Raw genomic sequence first — 14,869 nt, 5'->3', positions numbered from 1 at the left:
TGGAGGGCATTTAAAATAAAAAAATAAATACAAACTATACATGTATGGATAGGTCTGATGCCACTGAACATTTTGAGGGGTCGAAAGTAAAAAAAAAAATATTCAGAAATGACTTCCAAGAGGGGACCAAACCTTGGCTTAAATTGAACCAGTGTTGTAAAAAAAAATTGAAACTGCCATTTGTCCCCCCCCAAAAAAAGGGCATTACAAAAAAATGTGTTATTATTTATTTACATATTCAAGGCCCTAATTTGATCATATCGAATATTCCAATTTGAATTAGTTTTTTTATATATAGATAGATCATAGTTAGATTTGCTCTTAGGACAATATTGCTTTTATTGTCCATAGAGGGCATCTAAAATAAAAACATACATAAAAACTATACATGTACAGATAGGTCTGAAGCCACTGAACATTTTGAGAGGTTGAAAGTAAAAAAATATTCAGAAATGACTTAGTTATCACACTTCCAAGAGGGCGCCAATTCTTGGCTCAAATTGAACCACAGGGTTATTTTTTTTGTTTTGTTTTGGGCGCAAAATGATTAAAGATATTTGCAAGGCGTCTTTTGCAAACACACCTGCAACCATGCTCACATTCTGCACTCCACCCTCCGCTTCTCCTCCCAGCCAATGAGCAGGAAGCCCATATTGAATGGAAGGCAGCCTGCCACGGGAGGAGGTGTGTCCGTTCGCCCGAGCCAAAAGTCTGCTCGCGTGCGTCAGCTTCACACTGGAAGAGGTGGCCGGTTGGAGAGGAAGAGAGTGAAAAGAGGCCAGGTGCGTTCGCTCACTTTTCACTTGCGAGGGACACACACAACCCCCCCAGGATAGACAGTGACGTGATACGTGTTCGGGGTGTGTTTGCGTGTGTGTGTGTGTGTGCACAGCGTGGGGGGGATCCTCTGAGGGATGCGAGAGGGGAGCCGAGGAGCAGGAGCGCCGGGGGGAGCTCAGGCGCGCAAGCATCGCACTCCGACGGACGGCGCGCCGTCTCCTTGGCAACCGCGATGGGCTGCAATTTGTGCGCCTTGCAGAAGCGGGAGGAGCACTACAAGCTGCTGTACGAGATTGCACAGGTGAGAGATTTTGATGACGTTTGATGGAATAAAAAAAGATGAGAAAGAGAAAAAAGAAGAAGGGGATCTAAGTGTGATCTAAAAAAAAAAAAAAAACAAAAAAAAAAACGTGTTCTAAAACTTTTTGGGTTCGGGACCCATGACTCATAATCGCCAATCAAGCATGACTACTAGTTTTGAGCAAAAACTGCAATATTTGGTGTATAACTAGGGGTGGGAACCTGTGGGTACCTTACGATACGATACGATACGATATGCGATACAATGCTCACTTAGATATTAAATCAATATTAATATTCCTCAGAAATTGTGTGCTTCAAAAAGTCGAAACATAATATATTTTTTAAAACTTTAAAATTGAAGATCTAATCCACATTTTTCATAGAAACGTATGCAAAAGTGAGTCGGTTGCTGGACAGATAAATATCTTCCACAAGTAAAAGTAAGCTGATGAGTCTTCTTCTTCGCCTGAAGACTTCCGTCCATTTCCCCGCCACTCTTATGAGGTGCTCCCCCTAGTGGCCCGCCAAGTAATTGCTCAAAAGTCATGAACAATGGAGCCGTTCTAGTGGCTGTATATGAACTACAAATACTGCGATACTTGCGTAGGCATATTGATTAATCTATCGAGAGACAAAGTATCACGATTTATTGTGATATTGCTATATCGTCACACTCCTAGGGATAACGATTTGAGAAACAATTTGACTCAGAAAATCAGCTTTGATTGGAAAGATGTGACTGACTGCATCAAATCCAATTGTTCCACTTTGAAATAGATATTTTTTTTCGGAGAGGTGCACAACCCTAATTTATGTATAATCTCTTTGAAGGATTTGCCACATTTACAGTATACTGAAAACATTCATATTGAAAAATACCCTCTCGAACCTGAGACGTATCAAATTGAAATGCAATCCACTGAATCGAACGGAATTGAATCATTCCACTTTAAAACGAACCACCCTTAACTTGTATCTAAAACCATTTATTGGTATGTATTGAATCCTTGTTTAAAATTTATATTTGGGGTCTGCATCACTCCAATATGACGATCATAACGTTACAACTATATTTAAAAGTCAAACTTCAGCAAGGAAAGGATGACATATGACAAAAATGCAACGGTATTCTCGTACTTTTACACTTTAATTCTGGGGAAAAAATATATATATATTTTGTTAAAAAAAAAAACGACTTTCTTTCTGCAGGTATGATAGATCTTATGGCGTGTTGCCATCATACCAGTCATACCAATCATAATTTCTCAATTAATAAGTGGCCCAAAGCCAAAGTAACTGATTATGTATGATTTTGTCATTTGACTTTTGTACTGACAATCTGCAGGAGTTTTGACCTTTGGGGCACGTTTTAATACGATCCTCAGAAACCGAGAAGATAATCTTTTTATTTATTTTATTTTATTTTTTAAATTTTTTTATTTTTTATTTTTTTGGTGCCTTCAAAGATGCTGTCGGCATGGGGCAGAAAATTCTGTTTCACAAGATTTGGATGTGTTGATTAGAAAGGAAGGGGAATCTCAATGTCTTTTTTTTTTTTTTCCTTTTTTCTTCTCCCTAACAATCCTGGACATATAAGGTAAGTGTGGCAAACGTGTGCTTTGTTGGCAAGTACGATATAGGCGTTCGATTCATTCATCATTTAGAGTCGTATCCTGTGAGTCGGAGTGTGACGATATATATTGATATTGTGATACTGTCCCCCCATAGATTAGCGATATGCCTATGCAGATATTGCGATATTTGTAGTTAATATACAGCTACTATAATGGCTCCATTGTTCATGACTTATGGAGCTAATACTTGGCGGGCCACTAGGGGAGCACCTCAGAAGAGTGGCCGGGAAATGGACACAAGTATTCAGGTGAAGAAGACTCATCAGCTAACTTTTACTTGTGGAAGACAGTTATCTGTCCTGCAAGTTTTACATACGTTTCAATGAAAAAATGTGGATTATATCTTCAATTTTAACATTTCAAAGCACATTTTATGCTTCGACTTTTTTTTATTTCATTGGATTTAATATTTAAGTCATTGTATTTATGTATTTACTTTTGCACAAAAAGTTGCACAAAAAAGTCAAAATTTTTAAGATGAAACAATTAACAATGTAACTGACTGACATGTTGCATGACATTTGTGTTTAAGAAAGACACAAATTTGGTCACAGAAAGTGGTCTCTGTTAAAAAGACATTTGTATTTGTTTAAAAAACAACAACAAAAAACACACTAAAGTACTCACTGTGAAGACGACACTAGTTTGAATATTGTGTTTCAGTGGTGGTACAAAAAGAAATGATTTCCTCATTGAAAAAACATCACTTTATGTCTTGAGTAGCTTTATCGTGGATTTATGACCTGACCAATATATATATATATATATATATATATATATATATATATATATATATATATATATATATATATATATATATATATATATACATATATATATCATGAGATCATCATTATCATCAGCCTTGTATCGTATCGTGAGGTACCTACAGGTTCCCACCCCTATCTGTGAGTGATCAGCGGCAGAATTGCATACAACGTCATGAGGATTATTTTTATGGGAATCGTGCTTGTGTCAAATGAAGCTCAAAATTACAATAAGGAGGCAAGAATGGTTTGTTGGTGCAATTGCACATCAAGTGTTATGCGAAATAATGAGCTGCTTGGGTGCAATGCAAGAAATGCATGTGCCATTTTTTTTTTTCCAACAATTTACTCTTTTCTTACGATGTGTTTTGATTCAGTGGGATGAAGCATAACTTTTGTCCTCAAAGTGGAGAAACTGATGAGGGAGTGAGAGATTTTTCTCGGCAATCCCCTTGACACGTTTCCCCTTTAATCGCTCCACATTTCTCAAATCTTCTCCTCATCCGGCCCGACTTGCTCCCTGTTGTTGTTCTCCCACGGAGCATTTTTTTTTTTTTTTTTTGCTAGTTTGTGTTTCCTCGGATACCACCTGCTTGGAATAAGAGATGAAAGCTTCTGGATGAGGATGCTTTGAGTGAAAAGAAAAAAAAAGTATTGGCAGGAGATTGTCAGATACAAGACCAAGTTGTCCTCTTTCTTCTCGTTATTTTTTATTTTTTATTTTTTTATTATGTTTAAAAAAATATATATATATTTTTTATTTTTTTGCGGGTCACATCACTTGTTGTTAGGCAGATTCCAAACATTTATGCCCTGCCAGCAACCCCCTTCACTCCCAACTGTTTTACTGGATTTTGATTGATTTCTGCAAGGCCCACAGAACATTGTGTTCTATTGCTATATAAAACATGGACTCTACCAAAAGAAAGCTTGGAATCTCTTCTTTTATCAGGAAAAAAAGTATATTTCTATCCGTTTCCGTTTTGCAGCAATGAGTATTAGAACATAGCTAAGTTTCATCATTATTCACAAACCTGTTGAAAACACTGGCAAAATGAGTTTGTTGCAACATGGCACTGACTGATCTCTTATAATCTGCTGCCACATGCTGTCGGTTTTTTGTGATAACTACCATTCCTTTAAGGGACCTCTTCAGGTAAGAAGCTACATCAAAGCTGCCTGCTGTATGCTCTAGCATTAAAAAAAAAAAAGAGAAAGAAAAAACGTATAAAGACGTTTTGGGGAGTGACGGAAAAAGTTCAATCAATACTGATTATCGGATTCAAATCGGTTTGCGTTATACCCTGCTACTAACATGCAGTATGTCGTAATGATTTTAAATAAATAAATAAATAAATCACCACAGTGCCATCTGGTGGCTGTTGTGATGAACTGTATCGCTTGTCCAAAATGCAAACGTGTCAGTAAGAGATGAATATATGAATTTTTCGATTTTTTTTTTCTTTGAGTATTCAATGTTTTTTTGTTTTTTTTGTTTGTTTTTGTACTGCCCTGCCAGTGTTAACTTTAAGTGAGTTTACAAAATTTCTGTACTGATAGTAGTGTTAATTTTGTCTGTCATTTTGAAATTTCGTCTCAGTTTTTAGTCCAATTTCAATCACGCGTGTTAGTTTTTAATCGCAGTTAGTCAACCCCGTCTCATTTGTCTCATTTTTATTTTGCCCATTTTTAGTCGACGATAAATCTCGCATTTTAGCCTTTATTTTAGTCCAAGAATACGTTTTAGTTACGTTTTATTTGTCAAGTTTTAGTCAACACAAAGTTTTAGTCAGGACAACCATTTTACCCCAGTATATATTTTTTGTCAGCAGATTATATTGAACCTTTTAGGATCTAAAAATATTTCATATAAAATTTTCTCATCTTTTTGATGAAAAACAACTTGACACACAATTACAGTGGCAAATATGGCGCCATGCTACCAGCAAGTAAGTTAGCCGGCATTGGCTAGCATTCGAATTAACATTATTATTGGAATGTTATAGCCGGTCGATTAATGTTATAACTATGATTTACTTTTTCTTTTTTTTCTTTTTTTTTAACATTTCACCGTGAATCCACCTCCTGTCTGTCCCATGTGTTTGTGCTGTGTCACATGACAGTGTCACAAACGTGACAGATTAGCAGGGACTAGATTTGACAAAATCATGTCATTTGTTCGTCTTGTTTTTGTTCATGAACTAAAATGTCCATAGATTTTCGTCTCGTCTTCATTAGTCGACGAAAATGCATACTGATTTAGTCCCACTTATTGTTTATTAATGAGGGGTTTTGTCTAGTCTAGTCAAGTTTTATTCCGGTGAAAAAAATGTGTGTTGACGAAAAGATTTTTTGTTTATTTATTTATTTTTTAACACTAACTGAAGCCAATATTTATCTTGTGTGGCTGTAGCGGGTCAGTGAGCGTATATCTGTTGTATCCGCCGGGGAACAGATGCTCAGCCACATGTCCAGCCTGTTAGACAGCACCATGGGGGTGATGGGGGGCTTTTAGACGCAGACCCTTCTCCAGGCCGGTCCAGTCCAAACGGGCTCCATATGGCCTCCTCAGACCTGGGCCATGACATCATCCACAACATGTTGAAAATCTCAAATCTTTTCAGATACTTTCATGTTATACACTTGTTTTGCTAAGGGTCACATAGGTCAAAAGCAACCACCCAACGACGACTGCGCCGGCTCTGATAAGCCCAGAATGAAAGCCCGTTTGGGGGGGGTCAAAGCAATCCACACACACACACACACCCCACACACACGCCCACACACACCCACACACACACACACACAATTTCCCTCCTCCCCCTCCAGACAAAGCCAAAAGATGTGCACACACACAAGCATATTTACACACAAACATCACGTTGATTGCACATTCTCTGCTTGATTTTTACAACTGTGTAAAAATGTCACCAGGTGGGCTAAATGCATGATGAAGAGGACTTATCGGGTCGTTATCAGCTTTGGCCAATTAGCCTGGCTGAGATGATAGGATCGGATCGGAGGTGAAGGGGCGGGATGAAGAATGAAGGAGGAAAAGCTTCCATTCTTCCCCCCAAAAAAGCATTCGCTCGTTCCTTATGAGGGTCTAAGAGGTAATTAGGGTTGCAGCATAATTTTATGGACTTATTCAGTGATTTTTCTGCCTCTCTTTCTTTTTTTGGTTATGTTACGGGTATTTTTTATTTATTTATTTTTACTTTTTTCCTGCCTTTTTTGCTATTAATTTCTGACATTTTTTGGGTGGCAATTTTATGGACTTATTTAGTGATTTTCTGCCTCTCTTCTTTCTTTTTTGGTTATGTTCCAGGTATTTTTCTTTTATTTTTTTCTCCCTTTTTTTGCAATCACTTTCTGACATTTTTTTGGGCAATTTTGGGGACATTTTATGATAATTTTCAGGGTTTCTTTTTTTGTTTTATAGTTACTTTTTTAAACATTTCTGCTTTTTTAAAAAAAATTCTTTTACATTTTTGGCAGTTTCTTGGACATTTTATGGTAATGTTCTGCTTTATTTCTTCCCTTTTTGGACATTTTTAGGAAATTTTAAACATGTTTTATCTGTCTTTTGTGTCTCTTTTTCTGACAACTTAAAAATTTGGACTGAATTTTTTTTGTTAATATTTAATTATTCATTTTTTAAAATATAAATCATTAATTCATTTAAAGAATAATTTATCTAGAAAACAAAACAAAACAAAACCATGTTTAAAAAAGGGCAGCACGGTGAATGGTTAGCACGTCTGCCTCCCAGTTCTGAGGACTCGGGTTCGAGTCCAGACTCCGGCCTTCCTGGGTGGAGTTTGCATGTTCTCCCCGTGCCAGCATGGGTCTTCTCTGGGTATTCCCACATTCCAAAGACATGCATGGCAGGTTGATTGGGCGCTCCGAATTGTCCCTAGGTGTGCTTGTGAGTGTGGATGGTTGTTCGTCTCTGTGTGCCCTGCGATTGGCTGGCAACCAGTCCAGGGTGTACCCTGCCCAATGCCAGCTGAGATAGGCTCTAGCACCATTGTGAGGAATAAGCGGTCAAGACAATGGATGGATGTTTAAAAAAAATAATAATCATAATTTCTGCAAATTTTTTAGCGACCCACAGGAGGGGGACTAAGAAGGAGCCACATATGACTTTCCGGCATTTCCACCCCTTCAAAGGATTAAAATAATAATAATAATAATAAAATGCTAGGCGGCTTAAAGAGAGCAAAGAAAAACGAGAGCGACTAATTCAATGTTGTTGTCCGCACAACTCTTCTCCACCCATGTGTGTCTTTTCACAAGACATCAAGTGAATTTTGGAAAGCCACAGTGTGGATGCAGGTGGTCGGGAGGGGGGGAGGGGGGGGGGGGGGGGGTTAGGTTACTGCAGCACGCTGGTGTTGAATTCCCACTTAAACGAAGCCCAGTTTGGAAGTCAATTAGGCCCACTCGGAGCTTGCCCGTCGAGTCCAGTTACGGATAGAATAGCACCAAAACCATCTGCATAGTCGGGCGGGTTCAATTACATTGTGGGATGCGGTGGAAACTTATAACACACGTGTGCCCCCTCAGGCTGGAGAGTTAAATGGCGCAAAGGTGTGCAAAGGTCTCGGGAAACGCATTTTGGCGTCCCCGTGTCGATCCATTTTCGCAAGATTTGGGTTAGTCTTGGGTTAGTGTCAATGTGATATTTTGACGGAATCATCCTTGCCAACTTGAGTTACCTCACAACTCGAAAGCAAACACCAGTTAACCGGACACTAGGAGTGTGACAATATATCGATATCGTGGTACTTTGTCGCCCGATAGATTAATCAATACGCCTACACAAGTATGGCGATATTTGTAGTTAATATACAACCACTCTAACGGCTCCATTGTTCATGACTTATTGAGCAATTACTTGATGGGCCACTCGGTGGAGCCCCTCATACGAGTGGCAGGGAAATGGACGCAAGTCTTCAGGCGAAGAAGACTCATCAGCTGACTTTTACTTGTGGAAGACAGTTATCTGACTCACATTTGCATACGTTTCTATGAAAAATGTGTATTATAACTTCAACTTAAACATTTTAAAACATATTGAATGTTTCGACTTTTTGAAGCACACAATTACTGAGGTTGAGTAGTTTTATGGTGGATATATGACCTGACCAATATATGGATAATCGCGGTATTGTTATATCGTGAGATAAAGGTTATACCCACCCCTCCCCCCCTTAACACCATGAAAAAAAAAGTTATGATCAACGTATAACGTAAGCCCACTAAACGAATGTCCAATTAAGAATGGTACCCAAATTTGTACATTGAAAGTCACATTGACAAAACACAGATTTTTCTTTTTTTTCTTTTTTCTTTTTTTTTTTAAAGCTTTTATTTCTCCTTTGCGCAGCATTTTCACCTTCTCATAATGTTTTTTCTTTCTCCACCAAAGGGCAAACTTCATGTTATGAATAATGCTAATGAGCTATGGATGTTCCATTTAGCATAAACATGCATCACTTTGAAATTCATTGAGACAGTTTGATCATAAGCAGTGATAAAAATATGAAGTTCACACTCCGGGCTTTCTTGGAAAGAAAGGGAAAAAAAGAAAGAAAAAGGAGTGTTTAATTTTATGCAAAGAGCAACCGCATGAATTAATCTTTAATTTTTTTTCTCCCTCTCTCTAGGAAAATAACTCATTTTCCAAGTGTTTTATGCAAACATTTTTTTTATTTTTTTTTGCCTTCAGCCTCAATCTGAAATAAACCCATTGTAAATGGCAGAAAACTGCAACTGTGGCGATTCTTTTCTTTCTGTAGCCGATGTGCAGAACAAGATGCTGACTTCAAAAGGAGTCCGAGTAGGATTATTACCACCAAAATGCAACCTTTGTATTATCATTTCTGATTGATATAGAACACAATTTTGCTAAATGATATAGATGGGCGGGGAAGGCGTTTTTCTAGTAACGTAACACATCACCTCCTTGTGAACTCCACCATCTGGACAAACGATAGGGATCCGACCCCTGACCCCTCCAGAAGCCCAATTCTACCTCAGTTCAAAGATGGGGGGGGGGGGGGGGGGGGGGGTGCTCGCTATTGTCCAAGTGTCATTTTTAATGGCATACAAGAAATAAATGTGTGCAGAAATCCACCAATTCAGAAAATTCCAGTCCCTCTCGTGACAAAAGAGTGCTAATTAGAGCAGTGGAGACGCGGTGCGCATGGGTCGATGCTTGCTAATTGTCATCGTCTTGGCAGGATATCGAGACTAATGAAAGTCTTGCGGATGCGCTCTGTCAAGCCAACGCCCGCCGTGGGGGGCGTAGCCTATTAGTTCAACCGCAGACACCTCGGCTGGCGGCTGCCGTCATGCGTACGAGGGTGTTAGTCATTCGTTTATTTGCCGTTTTATTTGTTGTCACTGTGTGCTCTTTAGATTTGTTTGCCGCAGCATCGGTGCTAAGATGAATTACCGGTGGGGATCTTTGACCGTCTCACGATTCGATTCCGATTTTTGGGTCTGCGATTCGATTCGGAGTGGATTTTCGATTCAAAATGATTTGATTAACAAGGATTTCTGCTTCAATTCATAGATGAGCAAATAATTGTCATGATCTACTTCAGTCTGACTGGCTAATGCTAATTAGCGCGCTACTCGCGGCACTTTTATCTCTCAAAAGAACGGCTATTCATACAAAAACATGTCAGGAATGTATACAGAGAAGCATCTTAACATTTCTCACCGGCATATGTTCTTCCTATGCTGCAAAAAGATCAACTTTTATTGGCATAATTTGATCGTGACTTTTTCCTTCTGCTCTAATGTGGCTACAACTTAACTGTGTGTCAGAACGCATGGCACCACACTGCCCCTAAGTGGCCAAATCAGGTACAACATGCACAACATTCCCAGTGCACAAACAAGGGCAAGACACTATCAAATCATTAAAATATAATTGATTTTAGGACATTTAAAATCGGTTCTTAATTGTACTAAATGAGAATTGTGATTCTTATGATTTTTTTTTTTTTCCTGGCACACCCCTAATATAAATACTTGAGTAGGCCGAGTTGAGGCTGCCTAATGAACAAAGAAGAGAAGAGATCCAAAAGAAGCTGTATTCATGAGAAGATGCTTTTGCACATGGAAGAGAGCAGGAAATGAAAAGTGCTAACGCACACACTTGGGTCAGAAAGGTGTGTATTTCAGTATATTACATTCCAAATGAGAGAATCCAATTTAAAAGGAATAAAAGCAAGAAACAAGTTATTGACTAGCTTGTTGACATTCTTACTTTTGTGGCTTCATCTATTTTAGATTGCAGTCGTTTATATTACGATTTATCACCATAATATCAGCACATTTTATGTCTATTTTTCATTGCGGAGTTGTTTGACTTTGTAAAATCCATATTGAACACCACATATAAAGTTACCAAAACTAATTTATTACATAAGAAAGTGCACTCAATTAACCCAAAAGCCAGGTCCAATAATGGTGAGCATAGCTGTTAACGATTATTCCAATCATCAATTATCTGTCAGTTATTTTTTGTAATTGTTGAATCAGATTAAAGGGTTAAAAAAAAATAGAAAAAAAAACATTCCATCCACATTCCCATTCTTTCAATTGTACAAAAAAGTGCATTTTTTTTTCAATTTGAGTGCAGAAAATGTCTGAACATTCTGTATAAATAGTACAAGAAATACAATAAAAATAGATAAATAAAAAAAGATAGATCTAGATAGATCTAGATCTAGAGAGATAGACAGATACATAGATCTAGTAGAGATATGTAGATCTAGATAGATAGATAAATACTTAGATCTAGATAGATTAACACATAGATCTAGATAGATAGATCCAGAGAGAGAGAGATACATAGTTCTTGATAGAGAAACATAGTTGTAGATACATAGATAGATAGATAGATCCAGAGAGAGAGAGATACATAGATCTTGATAGAGAAACATAGTTGTAGATACATAGATAGATAGATAGATGGATAGATACATGGATCTAGATAGATACAAATAGATGCATCTAGATTACAATCTATTTATCAATTTGAAAGAATGATGCTATACTTTTTTTTTCTGATTAATATTTGACTACCCAATCCTGCCATCCTAATCGTCATAAATCGTATGGAAAAAGGATGGTTGCCGCCCAAATCATCCATATTTTCATAACCCGTACGTATCATGATTGTTGGCAAGCTGCAAAACATCAAATGTCCATTTTTTCTGAAGGACACTGGCAGAGAGAGAGAGAGACGTCCTAATGTGAGGGTCCAGCACGGTTTAGCTGAAGGACACGACAGCCAGCCAGGAAATTTTGTTGCTTTTGAAGAAACAAAGCAAAAGAATATTTATTTTGAATCCATCTTCAGAGGCTTTTAGATTTACGCAGCTCTGCTTAATCCGTGTTTCATGTCGGCGCGCCATCTTGCCGCTGAACTAATTGGCTGTTTTTGTGCCACCGTCCTGCGTCTGCAAAACGCTTGAAGGACACTCATTGCCACTTGAGCGTACTTGTATTTTTTTATTATTTTTTTGCATATGTGATGGCCCAACTCTCCAGTCGAGCGCTGCGTCTCCTTGAAAACGTCGTCGATGCCCGTGAGCGGCCATCTTTTACCCCCTGCTTGCCATTTGATTTGCATTTCCCGGCTAATTGTTTCCCATTAATTTACTTGTCACTTTTTGATTCATTAGGGCGGCGCAGAAATGGACAAACAACATTAGTGATTGTGGAACAGGAGGAAGGATTTATGGATTTTATTAGCTACAGCTAATCATGTTTTGTGCTTCTCATGGGTTGACAATCCAAATCCAATGTTAGTTTAAAAAAAGAAAATGGCTAAAATTCCTTGACATTTCAGTGCAGTGGTTTACCTTGTTGGCAGTGTTAATTTTAACAAAGAATTTGAATTGAATTCAATTCAATTCTATTTCATTCCACGAAAAACAAAAATGAAAAGGGACAGAAAGAAGTCAAACTTATGTCATCTGCCCCTGATCAACAACAATAACAAAAAAATAAACGACACAAAATTAATGACAGCGAGCGGTCAAGACGCTTCCAATGTAACAATTCGATCAAATAATTCACCAGCATGTCCTTGTACAATATGCATTTTTTTCAGTAATTGAGCTTTTCTCAAGTTTGTTTGTTTTTTTTGTCACGTTTTTAAAAATACAGATAAACTGAGATGATTTTGTTTTAAAATCCAGATTGGTCAAAAAGCTGACATCTTGAGCTGAAATATATCGTTCTTTTTGTTTTGTTTGATATTTTGTTTTGGAGAAAAATCTCTTCTTCTTAATTTATACTCACTTTACCTTTTTTTTTATTATTATTAATTTGTATATTAACTGGTAAAATTTCCTGATGGGCCTGAAACATTATTTTGAGGTGGTTAAACTCCATCAATTCATTAAATTGAAAGTTTTTAGTTGTATAAATAATGGATTAGTGTGGTCTCTGTATCCGCAAACGCAAAGGACACAAATTGCACATTTCTGTAAAAGAATCCGTAATGTAAAAGAATAATAGTCTTTTGACTACAAGTAATTAAAGTTTTAGTCCTAATTTAGTGTTCTGGTTGTATTTTAGTTTTCATCCAATTTTAGTTGACGACTATAAAGAGCTATTTTAAATTGACAGTTTAGTCGATATTTTCCTTCAGCATACATTTCAACTTTTACACAGAAAATTCAAACACACCTATTTGTAACTGTAGTTTAACACGCAAGACACATTTAATACAACGGTGTCTTTATTAATTGTTTCCATAAAACATATTGAACTGACAATAATACAGGGTGTTCCAAAAGTCTTGGGCACGTTTGAAGTCCCCATATCTCCTTAACTATGAATGGTCGTAAGATAAAAGTTGTGCCATTTTAAAGCTAATTACATGAAGTTTTTTGTAAGGCTATTGATTTCTTTTCAGACCCATTAATGGTGTTCACTCAACCAGAAAAGGCGTTTTGTGTGCTTGAATTTGCAAAAACAGAATCATGGACTGTTGTTCAACGTGCATTTCGCAGAAAATTCTGCAGATCTCCAGATCTCACACCATGCGACTTCTTTTTGTGGGGTGTGATCAGGACAGGCACAAGTGGCGGATAGCGAGTACAAAAGGAACGGAGGCCGAGGGCTCCAGGTGGCACTTCTCTTTCTTTTTATTTTTTCAAAAGTGCAAAAACTTCAAAAATACAACATGTAGGGAAAAATGGCGCATTGACAGAGTTGACCAGGAGCATAGCTTCTCCAGCAGCAGTCTCTCCCACACAGATGTACCAAATGACTTAAATAGGGACACTCCAATTGGAACAAACCAATAAACTCCACAGGTGTAAATCATTAGCTCGTTAGGCTAAACTAAATCCTTCAATACAAAAAGTATAACTCAACTCAACTCAACTCAACTTTATTTATATAGCGCAATGAACACAGAACAATTTCTGAGCGGTTCTTTTCTCCAACCCACGTTTCATTCCTTCTGATTGGCTTGTGTCAATTTTCATCACTGTGTTGTTTTCATTTTCGTTTTAGTCATTGAGGAAATTGTCAGTCAATTTTAGTTATCGTTTTCATCTCAATGAATGGCTTCTATTTTCGTTTTCGTTTCATTTTCGTCTGAAGAAAAACCTTTGTGATGAAAATTTGCGGCGTCGATTTTTCTATGCACATTCCCTCAACTCAACTGTATTTTAGCAGAGCACTTTAAAACACGCTGTTTTCTCAAGATGGAATTGCAGGGGCAAGCAGATACAATGAAAACATACTCATACACACAATACTCCAGTATTCAAAGTACTTCCCGAGGTGCACAAAAAATATCTTGAGGCATGAAGGTGTCACAGGACAAGGGTCAACGCAATTCACTGGAGCCTGTCACTCAACTTTCCACTTTTCTTATTGAAATGAGACATTTATGATGACTGCGCTCGCCTCAAACGAGACGGCTGCAGATTGTGCACCTGCGCTTCCTTCCCCTTGTCACAAATACACCAATCCGCCCCCCCCTCAAATGGAATAACAATTGTATTGGAGTGACGTTCACAAGAATGTCAATCTAAAGGAAAAGGATTGTGGGCAAACGAAAAACGTATTGTCCTCCGGTGACATCGTGTAGCCATTCCGTGACATCGCCGTTATCTCACAGTTTTATGCAGCAAGTGTATTGTAGCGATCCTGTCGGGAGATCATGTCGTGGATGAAGGATGTGCCCCCAGAATGACACCCCATCTGATAAATTCTGCATCATACTCTTATCTCTACGTTGCAAACACAAATAAAACGCCATCTCTTATCTGCAGCCGTTTGAATTAAGAAAAAAAAAAAAGAGGAAAAAGATAAGACATATTTTAAAGGGGTTGACTC

The 14,869-nt window shown here is 37.8% G+C and overlaps 1 protein-coding gene across 2 annotated transcripts in view; it reads left to right on the top strand.

Annotated features, from left to right (window-relative positions):
- Nucleotides 1-647: 647 nt before the first annotated feature.
- pdzrn4 (PDZ domain containing ring finger 4) overlaps nucleotides 648-14,869 on the top strand; it is a 43,033-nt gene continuing 28,811 nt past the window's right edge. For both annotated transcript variants that reach the window (XM_077501198.1, XM_077501197.1), the window contains exons 1-2: nucleotides 648-782; nucleotides 893-1,081. In XM_077501198.1, the coding sequence (XP_077357324.1) occupies nucleotides 1,013-1,081 (69 nt within the window). In that variant the 5' untranslated portion in view covers nucleotides 648-782; nucleotides 893-1,012. The remainder of the gene's footprint in view (nucleotides 783-892; nucleotides 1,082-14,869) is intronic.

This window comes from Festucalex cinctus, chromosome 16 (genome assembly GCF_051991245.1).
Source record: "Festucalex cinctus isolate MCC-2025b chromosome 16, RoL_Fcin_1.0, whole genome shotgun sequence".
Lineage (NCBI taxonomy): Eukaryota > Metazoa > Chordata > Actinopteri > Syngnathiformes > Syngnathidae > Festucalex > Festucalex cinctus.
Note: the sequence above shows the minus strand (reverse complement) of the source record. Positions and strands in the feature narration are given on the sequence as shown.